At 41.3% G+C, this 18,899-nt stretch overlaps 1 protein-coding gene across 5 annotated transcripts in view; it reads right to left on the bottom strand.

The window, feature by feature from the left end:
• RABGAP1L (RAB GTPase activating protein 1 like) overlaps positions 1 to 18,899 on the bottom strand; it is a 204,148-nt gene that overhangs the window by 43,459 nt on the left and 141,790 nt on the right. For all 5 annotated transcript variants that reach the window (XR_014174998.1, XM_081948451.1, XM_081948449.1 and 2 more), the window contains one exon: positions 10,835 to 10,963. Coding sequence is in view for 4 of the 5 variants with exons in the window: in XM_081948451.1 (XP_081804577.1) it covers positions 10,835 to 10,963 (129 nt within the window). In the remaining variant the exon portion in view is untranslated. The remainder of the gene's footprint in view (positions 1 to 10,834; positions 10,964 to 18,899) is intronic.

The following is an 18,899-nucleotide window of genomic DNA, read 5'->3' as shown; positions in this document are numbered from 1 at the left end:
GAGTTGAAGTCCACAAGTCTTAAAGCTGTCAAGTTTGAACACCTCTGGGGGTTTTTTCTAAAGGATTAGGGGTGCAAGGGTCTTGTAACTTGACAGCTTTAAGACTTGCACACTTCAATGCCAGAGTCCCTGAGCCAACATGACTGGAGGGGGAATTCTGGGAGTTGAAGTCCACAAGTCTTAAAGCTGTCAAGTTTGAACACCCCTGGTTTTTTTTTTCTAAAGGGTTAGGAGTGCAAGGGTCTTGTAATTTGACAGCTTTAAGACTTGCGTGCTTGGACGACTTCCGGTTCCTGAAGGCGACGGACGTGTTGTCTGCCACTCGTCTCCCCAGCTGGCTCCGTAAGGAGCACAGGGGGCCCTGAAGGGGTTTCCCTGCCGAAGGGCGGCTTGCTGAAGCCCCCTGAAAGGCGGCAGCCGGCGGGGGTGTTTTTCAGCTTCGCCTAGGGGCCGGGAAGCGGAGGGGGGGTGACGGACAGCACTGCGCTGCCTGCCTCTTTGCCGAATGGACCCGGAGGAGAGAATGTACTTGGAGAAGTGCGGCAGGATCCTGGTGTTGGGGGATCCATCCTGAACCCTCTGATTGATCAAAGGAAAAGCAGCAGACCTTTGTAAGTTTTGTGTTCATCCTATTTGAATGGAGATTAGAGGGGGATGTTTCTTTCTTCTAACCCCCCTCAAGAATAAGCAGCATTTGAACAATCTCCCTTAAAAGAGAGACAACAAAGGCTGAGCCGTCACTTGAGCTAGCCAATGGTGAAAGATCTTTATCACGATTGCTAGGAATGACTGTGGAGCCTTTTTCCTTTAAAAACCTGGATGGAGATTTCTGTTTTCTTTCTCCCGGTGGAAAGTGGAGCTAAGATGGCGCCCGCCCTTCTTAGTTTGTTTAATCATAAATGAAGCCTGCCCTTCGAAACCACCTTCAGCCTTACTACTCTCTCTGAGGGAAACCGAGACCCCTTCCCGAAATGTGGTTCTACTGAACTTTGCTTATTAGATACTCTACATTTGGTTTGCCTTGGTGCCTTGGAACTGTGAACTTTAAACGGCCGCTTTCGGCTTTGTTTTGTACTTTGGAGACTGGCATAGCTGTGCAATCCTCGGACGCCATTTCCTTGGAAAAAAGACTGACATCTCTGAACTTTAAACAAATGGGGCCAAAGAAGCCTCCGACGGGCAAGTCACTCTCAGCCCCCGCATCTGCCTCCTCCAGTCCCAGTATGCAACAGACAAAGATCACAACATTGTTACAGCAGGAGGGGGCGGGAGAGGGATCAAAAGAACTATCTGTTACTCAAATGTTTCAAGAACTGATGAGGGGGCAGAATGACTTGAAAAAAGAAATGACAGAGCTAAAAGAAGAACTCAGAGACGTTAAACATCATATTGCAGAAAATAAACAAAAGATTTTGGTGTTAGAGGAGGGAGCAGCTGGACTGGGGGAAGAAATTAAAACAATCCGGAAGGGAAATGTAGACTTGGAAAACTTTTGGGCAAAAATAGAATTTGAAAGAATGTCCTTTTTTCTTAGATTCCAGAACCTACCAGAGATGGAAAATGAAGACCTTAAGGATATTATGAGTACAATATTAGCAGACTATATTAAGAGAGACAAAAATCAGATGTGGTGGGATATGGATCTAGTCTATAGGATAAACTCAGCATATGCTAGAAGTCATAATGTTCCAAGGGAGGTACATGTTAAATTTCTCAGGAGGACCACAAGGGATGAGGTACTTGGGACCCAAAGGGGGGGGGGTAATGAAATATAAAGATGAAGAAATCACCATTCTTAAGCAGATTCCAAAAAAGATAAGAGAGAGAAGGAGGAAGTATTCCTCCTTAGCAAGAAATTATATAATAAAGGAGTCTGGTTTAAATGGTTATTGCCAGAAGGAATGTTGATCTTTTGGGAGGGAAATAGGATTAGAATCAATACAGTGCAGGAGGCGGAAGCCTTCATCGAAAAAAACTCTCTCCTCCTAGAGGATGAACATAGTGAAAGTGGAGGGAGGGGCAGCATGGTGCAGGATAAGAAGGAGGGGGGCTGAAGGCTCCTCTGGGGACAGGGAGGAAGAAGCAATATCGAAAAGGCTCAGATTGCAAAAATAGAAATATTTGAAATAAACAGCAATTGGTGATATTCTAGAAAGTGACAAAGGAAAATGAATAAACACATGGTTAATATTACAGAATAAGATCTTGTTTTCTGCTTATCTTTTGTATTTTGTTTTTAAGATTGTAAAAACTGTGAGTGCTGGATGGGTTACTAACACCAGTGTGGGAGCTGCCAAAAATTTTTGTATACCCATTTACCTTTCCCTATATATGTGTAAAAACCAATAAAAAATTTTGGGGAAAAAAAAAACTTGCGTGCTTCAAATGCCAGAGTTTCTGAGCCAACATTTTGGTTGCTAAGCAAGAGCGTTTTTAAGTGAGTTTCACCACATTTTACAAGTTGGCCACACCCACCCAGTCACATGACTGGCAAGCCACTCCCACCCAGTCACATGACTGGCAAGCCACTCCCACAAAGCAGGCCACACCTACAGAAGAGGTTCTAAAAAAAATTGAAACCCACCACGAATATTAGTCACAAAGTTAATTTTTTATCACTAGTGCAGTCCAGTGCAGTTACTAAATGAAGAATAGTTGTAGCCTGTCACACTGGGGGTGTTCTGGAATAAGATATCACAAAATTAGAAGCAAGCTGCCTAAAACTGAATTAAAACTGACTTACCAAAATAAGGGACAGTGGAAACTATTCCTCCTGCCTCCCCAAAAAGTAATTTCAAGTCTCTTGTACCGTGCAAGGAAAGAATACAAGACTTTAAATCTTGATTTTAGTAGAAATGGCTTGTGTTTGAGACACACAGTAGTTGGAATTCTTTCATGAAAGCTTCATTATCTTTCTTACAAAAAACTTATTGATCACAGATATGCCTACTTGTATCTATTTCTAGTTCAAGTATATGACGAGAAAAGCTTGCTAACTGGAAATGTTTACATGATCCTTTGCAACCCACACCTAAAGATTCCTAGGTGTGCAATTTGTTGTGTTCTGTGGAAATTAAAGTAGCAGCTAGTGGCCACATCTGCATATGAAAAATTCTAATTATGAACCAACTACTTAGTTCTTCTTTCAAAAAAGCCGGGAGTTAAAGGAGAAGAAGAAACCATGGGTTTTCATTAGGACTCTAGTCTGTTAGTCAGGTAACCAAAAGAGATCCAACTTAGCATTGTAAGGGAATGACCAATGCTTCTGCTATTTATTATTGTTTAGCTGTTTCTGTTGATTGGCAGAACTAAGAGGGAGGGATAAAAAAAGTGTGCATCAACACATTGCTTGCTCAGTTTGTGTCAGAATTCTTCACTATTCTGATGATACAGACAAAATTTAAAAAATACTTCCTAAAGTATTGAACTACAAGTAGGTAATTTTAAAAATGTAGAAACATAACAGCATTATGAATGTTTTCCTGAGATTGGGTCAATACCATAATAATAATAGCTGTTCTTTCATAGAATTATAATTAATTTAATTAATAATTAAATAAGTAACCTGATCAAAAAGATGTACAATACATACAGCACTAAAAATATTTTTCACACAAACACCTCACACCACTGAGGCAAGTGCAGAAAGAATTGCTACAATAGTTTAATGAAAAATAGTTCCCAACAGGCCATGGACCAGTAGTGGTCTACAAACCAGAGGTTGGGAACCCCTGCCTTAGAAAATCCTAAAATAAGTGCATTTACTATAAACTGTAAAACGAGGCTCCTTCAGATATTATATTGCTCACTGACAAGCAAACCATTAAAGCCACAAAAAACAGACCAGATTTAAGAAATTTTAGAGAGACTGGAGTTACAACTGGACAGAGACATTGGTAGCAATTATTGACTCTGTCTATATAAACAGATGAGTAACTAAATGGTTTAAGCCAATAGCACTTTAAGAAACAAAGAGATGGCCTTTCATTGCTCATATTTTCCCTACTTCAGCAACGTCTGATTGTTATTTTGCCAAACGCTCAAGGAACTAGATCGATGTGCCTTCAGAACAGTTTACCATATTAAAGTTCATGTTTGCTCAAGTAAAACTTTTGAACCATGCCAATTTTTCTGACGAAAACGTTTCTCCACTTTATCATTAAAAGATACCATCACAGTATTACAATTTCTCCTGAAAAACTGCCAAATTTGTTACTATATACCTATCTATTGCTTAGGAACTTTTAAAACAATAGTATTCATGGACCCCTATCTTATTGATTCTGTCTTTTTCTGCCATACAAGGGATTTACATATATTCTGAAGATATTGCTTTGCATTTAAAGATTTTTTTCATTAATACTTTTCAAATACAACATCCTATCCAACATCTGACTAGAAGACCTGTGTAAGAACATTGTTCAGATGAGGAGAAACGCACTGTGGTAACTAGGAACACCAGAAAAAGGAAACAGGCCGCCTATACTGTTGAGTACTGAAGTTCCCTGCCATTGACTTACATTGCTAGTTCCTGATTGGCTGAGACGCGAGCAGTGCCCATCAGAGAGTGGGACATGCCCCAAGCTCCATGGGCGAGAATCCATATGGACTTCGCTGGCCCATTCTTAGGGCAGAATTTCTTAATTATTGTTGACGCCTACTCGAAGTGGGTGGAGCTGGCACTCATGCACTCCACCACTTCGGAGGTCGTAATTAAGGTGCTGGGGAGACTTTTCGCAACCCATGGGCTGCCTGACGTGGTGGTGATGGACAACGGGCCCCAGTTCACGTCGGCACCCTTCCAGATGTTTTTAGGCCAGCATGGCATATGACATGCACCCAGGGCTCCGTTTCACCAGGCCAGAAACGGCTTGGCAGAATGAACCGTCCAGTGGGCTAAGGAGGCATTGGGCCGCCTGGGGCCAGGAAATTGGCATGACAAATTGTCCCAATACCTTCTGGCACAGCATACAACTCCGTGCCCGGTTACCAACCAAAGTCCCGCAGAACGACTTATGGGTCTCTGGCTCCGGACAACCCTGGACTGGCTGCACCCCGGCTACACCGCAGAGAAAAGCCACAACACAGGCAACTCTACTCGAACATTTGACGTGGGAGACCTGGTCTATGCCCAAAACTACGGGGCTAAACCACGGTGGCTCCCTGGACTAATAACACAGCTAACTGGACCCTACTCCTAGAGGGTCCAGCTCGATGATGGGTGAGAGTGGCACCGGCACATCAATCAGCTTCGTCAGAGACCTCCCAGTGCAGCAGATCAACAGCCAGGACAGGCCTAATCCTGCCCTGGTGAACTAATGCCACTAGAAGCCACTTCCGCACCCTTCTCCAACATGTTCTCATCGCCAACCCTACCTGGTAGTCCAGTTGGTCCAGCGGAGGTCACTCTTCCTGCCATCTCAGCCGCTCAGTCTCCGGCAGTTCCACAGGCCCAGCCAGCAGAGACTTCTCCTCTGACCGCCGTCCCAGAACTGAGACGATCAGGGCAGAGCCGTCGCCGGCCGACGTACTTGGCGGACTACACATGTGCCAACTGGGAGGAGAGGGGTGTTGAGTACTGAAGTTCCCTGCCATTGACTTATATTGCTAGTTCCTGAGTGGCTGAGACACGAGCAACCTGCTGGCGGGAGAATCTAGCTACCTGATTGGCTAAGCGTCTGACAGCTCTAGTATAAAAGAGCTGTCAGCTGTCCTTTGCTTCGCTGTTTGCTGGTTCGAGGTTTGCCTTACATATGAGCTGTTTGTCACTGTTAATAAAGACTGTGTTAGCTTCAACCTGCCTTGCCTCAGTCCCTGTCTGCCTCGTTCTCCCTACAGAACATATACAACATCTTACAACAAAATGGATACCCAGGCAACTTTATAAAAAAGTGCCTGTCTACCTAACCCACTATAGAACAACCAATACAAGCTATGGGAAAAAAAAACACATCAGAAATAACCAATAGATTATTACAACCACGTGGCATCACCATGGCACACAAGCCAACTCCCTTTTTATGATCCATTAATTCAATGAAACACTCCAAAACATCTTAAGTAAACCAAAAGATTCAACAGCACAGGAAGAAAAAATAGGAATCCTCCGCTATATATATAGTGTAAGGAATGTAACAGCTACCCGTAATATGTAGGACAGGCAGAAGATTAGCAGAGCATATCCATTAACACCATCTAGCAGTCAGAAGACATGATGAAAAGGTCTTAATCTCACAATTTGTGGACAAAGTCATCTGTTGAAAACTGGGAAACTATTAGCATCCTAGACCAAACTAAATCCAAAAAACACTAGGAATTCCTGGAATCTTGATATTCAGACAAGAAGTAAACCAAATATCCATATCACCCAAAAGAGATGATTAAAAGCTAAGAAGGAAACAAGACCAGAACACATTTCCTCCAGTGGCCGACAACTACTGTATTTTTTAGAGTATAAGACGCACCGGAGTATAAGACGCACCCAGGTTTTGAAGAGGCAAACTTTTTTTAAAAGTAGGTAGGTACGTAGAGGGATAGAGAGGGAGAGAAAGAGAGAAAAATACAGTAGGTAGCAGGGACAGAGAGAGTGAGTAGTTAGGTAGGTAGATAAAGGGAGAGAGAGAGAGAGAGAGAAAGAGAGAGAGAAAGAGAGAGAGAGAAATACAGTAGGTAGAGAGAGAGTGTGTAGATAGGTAGGTAGGTAGAGGGATAGAGAGAGAAAAGAGAGAGAGAAATACAGTAAACAGGGAGGGAGGGAGGGAGGGAGGGAGAGTAGGTAGGTTGGTAGGTAGAGGGATAGAGAGAGAAAAATAGAGAGAAATACAGTAGATAGTTAGGGGGAGAGAGAGAGAGTAGGTAGGTAGGTATATAGGTAGATAGAGGGAGAGAGAGAGAGAGAGAGAGAGAGAGAGAGAGAGAGAGAGAGAGATACAGTAGGTAGGTAGGGAGAGAGAGAGAGAGTAGGTAGGTAGGTAGATGTTTCCAGGTGTATTTATCCATGTGCTGAAGAAGGAAATAGCTGACAACCTATAGCACCTAAAACTTTGTTTCTGCTGGGACAGCACTTGACCAATGTAATTCTCATCAACCACTCTAAGTAAACAGCTTTCCGAAAGCGGAGAGGGGAAAGTTTTTGCACTCTGCAAACCTCCCCAAAACGACCTGTTTTTCCTTAAAACGGGCCAGTTTTTTTTTAAAAAAGGCATGAATAGCCTTGGGGGGGGTTGCAGAGTGCTCGGGGGGGGGGGCAAAAATGAGCAAAAAGCTGGTGCGTTTTTCGCAAAAACGGGCCGGGTTTTTTTGTCAAAAAATTGCATAGTCTTATGGAGGCTTATAGAGTGCTGCGGGGGGGGGGGAACTGGCCCATTTTTTGCTCATTTCTGCCCTCCCCAGCCCCCTGGAGCTGTCTGAAAGCCTCCATAAGGATATGCACGGCCATTTTGGTGAAGGGGCGGGGCTTCGGGAGGCAAAAAAATGCTGCATTCTGTGTATAAGACGTGCCCAGATTTTCAGCCTCTTTTTAGAGGAAAAAAGTTGTGTCTTGTACGCCGAAAAATACAGTAGATAAGCAGGGATTAACACTAATCAAAAAGCAGGGATAACACTCACATTCACTAGCACTGATGTTATCTAGTTGGGTTATGAGATGTCTGCAAGCAAATAGCCAAGCTCAGAAAACACGAAAGAATCCACATTTCAACCTGAGCTACATATATTCTTTTCTACATCAGGAGAGTTGAGAATTTGGTGATGCTAATGGGGAAGGTGAAGCATATAAGACTTCTTTTTTCTTCTTTTTGGTTGACAATGAATCTGCAGGTTTTGAGTGGAATTATTGTTGTTGTTGTTGTTTTATGCTTCCTGTGAACCAGGAAATGTAGCCTGGTTCACATCTGATTGGAACCAATGCCCCTGGTGCTGACATACCAAAAAGCTACATTGAGCTACAATTTTGCCAGGATTTGCATTGGAACAAAGTATGTATTTGATAAACTCGGAATAATTATTAGAAGTACAAAAGAGTGCTGAAAACCAAGAGATGTGATTGTTAATTTGATAAAACCTTTGGTTACATAGGCAATTCTGTCAAAGCTTCATCATGGCATATAAGGTAAAGCTTCTGTCAGTTTGTCATTCTTAAAGAATAGTGCATAAATGGCAACAGCCCAAGGCTTTACTGTGAATAACCAATAAAACTTTATATAGAAGAAGAAAAATGTTCAAAGCAATCCTGAAGAAAAAAAGAAATGCTTTCCTCAACACTGCACAAATCAAACAATCTTTATTACAGCTAAAGACAAGCATAAGGAATGTGGGATACAAAAGTATTTGAAAACATTTAAAAATACATGTTGCATTAAAGCCGAAGAATCCTTGCACCCTGGGCTGAGCATACCCTGTCAAATTAGTCTATTCAAGAATTAAAACATTCTGATGTGGATCTATCTCTGTGTTGGGTACTGTACCTATTTGAACCCCAGAAACAACAACCAAATTTTCCATAAATCAGTTTATTTATTTTTATATATATAATTTTTTTATTTTTTTGAATAAAAACAAAGTCAACCTCCATTACAAATTGTAGAAAGTGTGTCAATTGGTTACAAAGAGTTTTTGTGCATCCCTTCCACAGTCATCACCTCTGATTCATATCAAATTATATATTTTACATCACACATATTTCTATATATTGGAATCATCATACCTCATCCTTCATATGACTATAGTTGTTTTAACGTCCCTTTATAACAAACATTCCAAAATTTAAAACAAAATTTAAAACAAAACCACATAGTGGCATTCCCTTATCTATTTTCAATATCATCCAACCACATTATACCTTTGTAACACATTCAAAATAAAAATTAATTATGTCTAATAACAAAAAAATTTAAACCTCTTTTCTTAATCATTGTTTACAATTTATATCAATTTCTCTTTTATCCTGTCAATACAAATTATTACATTATTATCATTATCAGTCATTTATTTAATGATAGTTTGACTAAGTTTAACTTACTTTTTCCCCTTTTTTTACCATTTAAATTTTTTACCAAATTTCCTCTTATCAAACCAATACATATCTATACATTGTTATCATTATCAATTATTTCTCTAACTTTATCCATTAACACTACATTTTTAACATAATGCTCTAATTTTAAATAAATTTAACTAGTGTTTTATTATTAGTTTTCATATCTCAACCTGTGTCTTTCCAGTAATAGTGTAGTCCTATTTCTTTTGCCATTTGTGGAATTAATCTTCTGGTTTTTTCCTTAATCAAATTTGTTTGGACTTCTCTTCTCAACTTGTTGCTTATTACATATCTTGTAAAATCTCGAAACCCTCCATCAGCTTCCTTAATCAGTTTATCTGGTTATCAGTAGTGTTTTTGTCAAAATTTCTCTCCTTAAGTCCATCCATTCTTCTCTTTTTTCTTCTTCTATACCTTGAAATCTGTAGTAAAGCACCTTTCCATCTATCTTCCCTTTCCTTGTTCCACTCTTTCCATCTCCAACTACACTCAGTTCACTGTCAATATCCACGGTTATCTTGCCTCTTTGTTCATTTTCCCCCTGCGTTTTTAGGACTCTAGCCTCCACTTGCTGAATATCTTCTATTTGCTGAGTATCTTCCATTTTTCCATCAGATTTTGCCACATTAAAGTTTATATTTTCAATATTTTCCAATCTCTTCTCAATTCTCTCTGTTGTGTCTAATAATTTTTGAATTTCAGACATAATCTGTTGTAATGTTATGGTTTCTTTCTGAAGTCGTGTCATCCTTCCAATTAATAAACATTGCCACTTTAGTTTAAAAACAAATCTTTGTTTTCACTTCTTTCCAGCTAGCAACAAGCATCCAGAGAGCACCTGCGTAAACAATCCATGCTCTTCTCTATAAACAAGCTGAAGCCTTTGAAGTGAAGGTCAAAATGATCAAAGGGAAAAAAGAAAAAACAATGTTTCCAACCTCCAACCTCCAAGTGGCAGTGTAATTTCTTTTCCCTCTAAGAATACTACCCTCTTTATATATCTTTTATATCTTCTTTATGTTTCAGGCTTAGAAGAACAAAGTTCTTAAATGAAACCAAATAAAAAGAAAAATCCATCCCAACCAGTGTTGTAGAAGTAAAGGAAAAGATTTAATCCATAGATTAAAGAAAAAAATAGAAGAAAATCCGAAACTTTCACTTTAAAAAGTAAAAAAAGTTCACAAAACTTTTTCTAACATCGATAGAAAAAAAATAAAATAAAAAAGATAACACACGGTCCAAAAATGCTTAATTCCGCCGCTTATTTCCTTTTCTTTTCTTTACCAATTTAATTTAACTTCAATCTTTTTTGGGCAGTCTTTTATAAAAAAAATATTTCCTCACCAGATGGACACACTTTCTCTTTCCGCTTTTCCTCCCGTTGTGGAGCTGTCCCGACTTCAGCCGCTTGAGGCTGGGCTTTTTGTTGCCGGCTAGAAGAGATTCTCTTGGATCAATCAGGGACTTTGCGATGTCCCTGAGATCAGCAAGACGTACTTTTCCCTGTTACCGTCTCTTCAGGACGGTTTAGGTCCAGATGGACCGTCCAGTGGCAAAAGTGTCGAAGGAGCTCCGAGATCACACAGCGTGTCGTCGGATGTCAGCTCCTTTTTCCCCATAAACCAGTTTATTGTCTAAGCAAACTGGGTGGTAAATGATGCTCTGGTGATATTTGGGGGGAGGGGTTTATGAAAAAATTAGCAAAGATATCCTTTGTTCAATTACTGATATTTCAAATTGTCAGTCTTTATATTAGCTTTATTTTATGTCAAAAATGTCCAAGATAATCAATCTTACCTTGACATTGCAGGCCTGTTCCATAAGCCTTCTAGCATTTTCTTCAGCCCTGTACCTTTTAGGCAGCTGTACTCTAAAAAACTTTAAAGCCCCTTCAAAATCAGCTTGCAGAAGATCCTCTTTGGAAGTCTGCAAAGAAATACATTCACGAACAGGTGTAAACAGTGAATCAAAGTAGCTTTGCTCTATTTCATAAGATATAGCATTTATATAAGCATAAATCCAATCAGTGGAATAGGAAGCTAAATAACCCTATTTTCTAAAAACAAGAAAATTAGAGTCAACATAATGTAAGATATCACTATTTTTCTATACTTAAAAGAAAATTGGAGGAGGGGAATGTGTCGGATATGTTCACCACCCTGAATTATTTGTAAAATAATAAAGTTGAGAAATAAATATTTAAAAAGCTAGTAATGTTAAAATCATGCTGATAGCTTTTCTTTCTCAGATCTCTGAATTGTGTACCATTGTATTATAAGGTTTTGAAAGCTTCAGAAATGATAGAACAATGCAGCAATTGTCTTCATAGTTAACAAGGGTTTACTATGTATAAAGGTAAGTAATATAACCCGCCCCCCCAAAAAAAAACCATTTGTAAACATATAAACTCTAGTTGTAGCCAACATACCAAAATTAATATACAAAACCACAGATGAGGACCAATTTGGAATCTGGGTGTGTTGCCATTTTTTGTGTTAATGATTAAACAAAGTAAATTTGCTCTTGCAACAATTCCTCTTATGAGAGTTAGTACTTCTAGAGTAATAAAGCAGAAATTCATCAATATTCTCATTTCAGCATCTATGCAAAAAATACATACTCATCCCCATAATACATACATTTTGTGATAAATATTTGTTTGCATTTTTATTTGGGAAATTAAAATGCGAACTCAATAAATTGTTCTCACACTCTCATTTTCATTATCTTACTGGGTTTAATCGAACCCCAGATCAACTTCCTAAAAGATCTGAAAAAGGACAGGCCTCATGGCCCTCCATCTTCTCCTTGTTCCTCAGTATTACACTGAAAATGTGGTTTGTATGTTGCAATGGAATTCTCTTTTTACATACATGTAATAATTATAGTTCTTTATTTTGTGTGTACATATGATAGCATATATGCTCACACATATGTATTTAGGTATGTCTGTCTTACCAAAGAGGAAGGTTATAAATGCATTCAAATATTCAGGACAGAATTTAGCATACAATGATAATTTTTCTAATGAGAAGTACTTGACTTACAGCCACAATTAAGCCGAGAATTTCTGTTGCTAAGTGAGACAGTTATTAAGGGAACTTTGCTCCATTTTACAAACTTTCTTGCCATAGTTGTTAAGTGAATCACTGCAGTTGTTAAGTTAGTAACACGGTTGTGAAGGGCATCTTGCTTCCCCATTGACTTTGCTTGTCAGTAGGTCACAAAAGATGATCACATGATCCCAGGACACTGCAGCTGTCATAAATATGAACCAATTGCTAAGCATCTGAATTTTGATTGCGTGATCATCATGTCACTTTTACAATGGTCGTTGTCGCTGTCACTAAATGAATGGTTGTAAGTCAGGGACTACCTACAAAGGGAGAAACTAACTCATATATTAAATCCTTCAAATTGAATATTAACTAATATAAGACAGGAATATGGAGGAAATCCCTCCTTGGTGGAATAGCATCTTGATATGATGAGATATGGAGATGGAGATGTGAGAGAACCTGAAATTATAAGAAGGTTTGGGTTGGGCAAGCATCATAATGCAGGTGATACAGTATATTAACGAAGCTTTGTGATCAGAATTCTTTGTCTAATACCAATTCCTGTTTCAGACAACAGATATACAGATTCCACAAACAGACATCATCACAGGATTGGCAACAAAAACACATTGATTACATAATAGGAAAAAGAGAAAGGGGAACATTTAAGGGACTGATAATAGGTGGATGAAAAGTTCACACAGGTTCCAAACTACCCCTTTTAAAAAACAACCTAAAGCAGTTAATATCTCTGGTATCTAACCGATGTAGTCCGTTTAACTTATGCAAAAAGGTATCTAAAAAGCTGAAGAAAGAAGGAAGAGGCACTGTGAAAAATGAACTTGAAGGAGAAGACTAGAAAAAGATATTCCAAAATATCATCAAGAAGCACTTCCAAGAAGCTCCTGAAACAAATTATCATGCTAATTAACAAAAGACTTTTGGGGGAAGGTGGGGGGAAGAAAAAAGTCTTGGCCGATAAGTTTAAAAAATAATAGAAGCCAGACTTCCAACATTAAGCAAGAATATGCAAGATAAAATATCTTGAATAAGAATGTCAACAAATTAAAGAACTAATGAAAGAAACATGTAAAGTATATTTACAATCAGAGGAACATTTTAACTAGGTTAGGGCTATTCAAGTGTACAAGTAGTCCTTGCTTAACGACCAGTCATTTCCCATTTGAAGTTATGACACACATACACACAGAGCTACTTACAACTCGGTTTTGAGTTCTGATTGCCACATGCACACGCACACACAAAGCCATGTAATTGCATTTTGGGCATATGGCAACCAACTCATATTTATGGCCATCTGCAGCATTCCAGCATTTTTTGCTGGTTTCTGGGATTTATTTCTGGTTTCCAGCAAAAAAAACAAAAAACAAAAACCCACCACCCACTAAAGAAAATGGCTTTGCTTAACAACCACAGTGTTAATTTAATGAGTGTGGCATTCAGTTAACATTTGTGGCATTTGCTTAATGACTGCCTCAAAAAAATTGTAAAATCTGGAGCAGTCACATGGTAACCTACTTAATGCACCACCATGCCTTACAACCATAGTTCCAGGCCCAATTACAGTTGGAAGTCAAGGACTACCTGGAATCATGGAAAAGGATCTAACTGAAGCAAATTAAGTTAAAGAAGATTAAAAGACTATTCTAAAACCCTTTGCAAACAAGATTACAGAAAGACAGAAACATTTGCCAAGTCAGCATATGTTCCGGAAGCAATTCCCTTAGAAAGTGAGTTTATATAATAACAATAGATCAGACAAAATACAACAACTACATAAAATATTTTTTCAACTTTTAAAGATTCATGAATAACGGCATTAAATGCCAACACTCCATTCCAACATATATCAAACAAGACTGTGTGGCCTAGAATTTTCAAAAATTGTTGTACAATATATAGTTATATAATAATGAAAAGAAATACAAGAAAAAATACAAATTATTAAATGTTTGCAATAATTCATTTGGCAAGCAGTCTAATGACAATACAGTCATACAGGCAGGCTGAAACCAATTATCAGAAAAGGAAGAATCATGAAGTTAGATAGGTATAGAATGAATAATAGAGATAGGACATAGAGTTGGAAGGGACTTTGGAGGTTATCTAGTTCAACCCTCTGCTGGAGCAGGAGACCCTAAACCATTTCAGACAAATGGCTGTCCAATCTCTTTTTGAAAGCCTCTAGTGATGGAGTGACCCACAACTTCTGAATTAACCATTCCATTGGTCTATTGTTCTGACTGTTCGGAAATTTCTCCTTAGTTCTAGATTGCTTCTCTCCTTGATTAGTTTCCATCCATTGTTTCTTGTTTTCCCTCCAGGTGCTTTGGAAAATAGTTTGCCCCCCTCATATTTGTGGCAGTCCCTCAAATATCAGATGATAGATAATTTTATTTTTGCTTTATTAATTACGGCAAAACATCATGCTAGAAGGGGGAATATAGTAAAACTAAAGGGTATATTAGATATGACAGGATGATTCCTGAGTTCTCTCTGCAGAACACATATATCTTGACTTGAAAGTGCATTCAAAGAGGAGAGGGACTTGAAAAGCAGGTTTGCTACTAGAAATGGGTAACTGGGCAGAGAAAAGAATACCTCAAGCTTGGTCCAATAGTGAGGGTTCCAGGGCTACTGATAAGGCAAAAGAGCTCTAGCATGTCAAGGTCCAGGGAGAAGAGAAGAAAAAAGGAAGGTTGTGAAAGATTGGAATACTACAGGTTAGAGTTTGGTAAGTGGATTAGCAAGCACCAAAAAGCTCAGGAAAAGCAACAGTAGGTCCCAGTAAGTCCAGCTGGCACCAGCAAAAGTTGGCAAAGGATCCAGGCAGTTGGCCAGGAGGTTTTGCTTGACAGAATGCCTAGAAAAGAGGGACCTGGTACTAAGGAAGCTTCTGCCATAAGGTTGCCTGGTAGTAGAACCTTTGAGAAACCACAGAAGTTAGGTCAATGGTTGGAGTCAGGGCATGAGTAGTGAAAACAGCAACAGTGAAAACAGTGGGGGTTTTGCCCAGCAATTTGCTTGTAAACAGAATGTAATGAATAAGTGGCAGCATTAATGGCACCATGGCACCAGACCAGGATGGAAGAAAGAAGCTGGATGGGAGTCAAGCTAAACCTGGCTGGGATAATAGCAACACCCCCGTCAGGGTTGCTACATCATTCTATTCAACAGTAGCGTTAAGCCCCACAGGTGTCAAAGAGATTCCAGATGGGGGCAATGAAGTTCAAAGAAGAATTGAACCTCAGGTGTAGCTACAGCAAGTGGGACTCTGGACAGGAATAAGCATCAAACAGCCTCAAAAAATCTTTTTCCCTAATACTCTCTACAAAGAACATATAAAAGAGGGAGGAAGTCCTGCACCAGCCCCCCCCAAGTTAAGGCTGCTTGCAAAGGAAAGTTAAAGCATAAAGGTAAAGGTTCCCTTTGCACATATGTGCTAGTCATTCCCAACTCTAGGGGGCAATGCTCATCTCCGTTTCAAAGCTGAAGAGCCAGCACTGTCCGAAGATGTCTCTGTAGTCATGTGGCCTGCATGACTAAATGCTGAAGGCGCATGCTACGCTGTTTCCTTCCCACCAAAGGTGGTTCTATTTTTCTACTTGTATTTTTACAGGCTTTCGAACTGCTAGGTTGACAGAAGCTGAGACAAGTAACGGGAGCTCACTCTGTTATGCAGCGTTAGGGATTCAAACCACCAAACTGCCGACCTTTCTAATCGACAAGCTCAGCTTAGCCACTGAGCTACCATATCCCTAATTAAAGCATAAAGTGGGTTATATGTCTACACTGCCTTGGAAATCAGCCAAGATCAAACCAACACTGTTCTAGATAGAGATGGTTTGAGTTGAAAGTTCTTTAGAATCTAGCTAAAAGAGAAATTGGAAAGTAAATGTCACTGACAATCAAAAGAGTGAAATCGGAAAACACTTGTCAACTGTCACCCACCACAATGAAATATCTGCAAGATTAAATGCTTAATTGTTACATCTTAGACTCATAGAATCATAGGGCTGATTGGGGGTATTCTATCTAACCCCCTGCACATGGAAGGAGACCTTAGATCAGCGATGGCAAACCTCTTTTGGCTCGCGTGCCGTAAGTGGGGGAAGCGCAGGGGCGTAGTGTGCGGGCGTGCCGCACCCATAATGAAATGCATGACGCCCCCAGTGCGCATGGGTGTACTACAGGCGCGGCCCCCCATTTTTTGCATGCTTTTTTTGCCCTCCCCAGGCTCCAGAGGCTTTATAGGAGCCTGGGGAGGGCGAAAACAGCCTCACCCGCCCCCCCGGAAGCCCTCTGGAGGCTTGAGGGGCCTTCAGGACGCTTCCCTGAAGCCTCCAGAGCAGTTAAAACGACCCTCCGAGCAAACCGGAAGTCTGTTCCCGAACGTCCGGTTTCCTGTAGGGCCAGTTTTTTGCACTCCGGAGGCTTCAGGGAAGCTCATGAAGCCTCTGGAGGGCCTTTGGGGGGCGAGGGAGGCTCTTTTCGCCCTCCCCAGGCTCCTATAAAGCCTCTGGAGCCTGGGGAGGGCAAAAAATGACTTTAAAAAGGGTGAATTCAGCTGGCCAGTGCGCACATGCGCGCTGGCCAGCTGACAGGGCAGCGCCTCGCGTGCCCTGACAAATGGCTCCGCGTGCCACCTGTGGCAAGCTTGCCATAGGTTCGCCATCACTGCCTTAGATCATCCCAGACAAATGGTTGTCCAACTTTTCTTGAAAATCTCCAGCGGTGGTGCAGTGCATGGTTTTCCTATTAAGGAAGGAAAGGGAAAGCCTTTTCTACAAGGAACAGATCTTTGAGTCTGTTCCATTCCAGATCCTGTGTTTCTAGGATATTAGAGTGTTCTTTTGAGCAACTTTTATCATGAACAAAAAGTTATTGCACTGGCTGAAATTTGAAAAAATTGAATGGGTAGTCCCATTCATTAAATGAATAGCAAAATATAGCTGAAATCAAAACAAGAGATTGCAATGCAGATATTCCTTGAACAGAAAAAAGATTGAAAAAGTGAACAAAGAGGGAAAAAGTGACCACCTTACATCCGATAATGAAGAACTGAGCATTATTTTTAGCTCAAAATAGATACGATAGATAATAGACTTCAACAGATAGTTAGAACTGGGGGGGGGGGGAGCCAATTGCTACCAATCTGCCTTCCATTAGGAACCTATATCTGTGATGGCGAACCTATGGCACGTGTGATGGAAATGGCATGCACAGCCATCTCTCTGGGCATACGAAGCTGTTGCCCGTTGCTCTTCATGGTTCCAGCGTGCTGGCCAGCTGGTCTTCACACAAGCGGGAGTGCACAAACTGAAAGAGCAGCCACCTGGAGTACATGCATGCGCTGGGAAGATGATGCATGCACCGGCCATCTGATCTTCCGGTTTCTGGCATGCATGTGCATGTGAAGACCAGGTGGCTGGTGTGCCAAAACCCAGAAGAGCAAGGGATCAGAGCTGCCAGCCAGGACGGGCAGAATGGAGTTTCCCTCCCCGCCCGAGCGAGCTTCTTTTACGGCCTCAGTTCGGGCACACAGGGCAGAGTTTGCTGGCTGGGCAGGTGGCCTTCCCACCCACTGTTCCTGCTGCTGCGAGGGGACAGTGGTGGTGGTTCTTGTGCTACTGCTCCTGGCTAGGATGCTGGAGCATGGCTGTAGATCGGGTTTGCGCAAGCAGCTTTTCCGCTCCCTGCTCGTGCGCCCCCCCCCCAGCCTCATGATGTCCTTGCCCAACTCTCTATGGTTGTGGGCCAGCTGCCAGCAGAGCGTACTCCCAGAGCGTACAACCATAGAGCATACTCCCAGAGCGGCCACTGCTGGAAGACTCGGCATCCTACCTCCGTGATTTGGAAGCCACAGAAAAAGCCATGCTGGGGCGGGGGAGGCAGCAGAGGTGCCCTGGCTCTGCAGGGAGAGTTGGGTAAGGGCATTGTGAGGCTGGGAGGCATGTGAGCAGGGAGCAGAAAAGCTGCTCGTGCAACCCCCCTCTCCAGCCATGCAGAGCCCCATTCACTGACCATGGGGCATTCCAAAGGCGCCAAGCCGCAGGAGCCGGGGGCGGCAAACAGGCGCTCATGAGGCTTGGCGATAACCCTAGGTCAATGAATGGCGCTGTGCCTGACTGGAAAGGGGGTTTTCTGAGTGGCTGCTCATGATCGTGATCACTTCATGGCTGCTGTGTTGTGCTTCTGCAACAGTGCAACACAGCCGTTCGACCCTGAGGCGGTGCCCAGCTCTTCAGGAGCCCGCTCGAAAGAAAGCAGCTGCCCGGCAACCCTCCTCTCTAGCTGGACACAGCACCACTCACCGACCTAGCGGTATCCTGAAGGTGCCAAGCAACGCGAGTGCCTTTGCCCCTCCCACTGCTTGGCGCCTTCGGGATACTGCTAGGTTGGTGAGCGGCGCTCTGCCTGGCCGAGGGGGGAGAGTTGTCCAGGGGGTTTATTTTCAGGGGAGGGCTTTTATTTTTGCCCAGCCGAAAAATGTGGCATGGCCTTATTTTCAGGACATGTCATATTTTCAGGGAAACACGGTATTTAGATAGTCATAGGATGCTAAATAAGCAATCAATTTACATTGATTGCTTATTTAGCATCCTATGACTATCATTTAGTGTTGTATCTTATGATTTCTGATTACTGTATCTTATGGTTATTATTATGATTTATCACTTGTTACACTGAAAGCTTATGTGCCAGAGATAAATTCCTTTGTGTGTCCAATCACACTTTGCCAATAAAGAATTATATTCTATTCTATGTGCTAGAAAAGTAAA

The sequence above is a fragment of the Natrix helvetica genome (assembly GCF_964273705.1).
Source record: "Natrix helvetica genome assembly, chromosome: 3".
NCBI classification, from domain to species: Eukaryota; Metazoa; Chordata; class Lepidosauria; order Squamata; family Natricidae; genus Natrix; species Natrix helvetica.
This window is presented reverse-complemented; position numbering and strand designations above follow the sequence as displayed.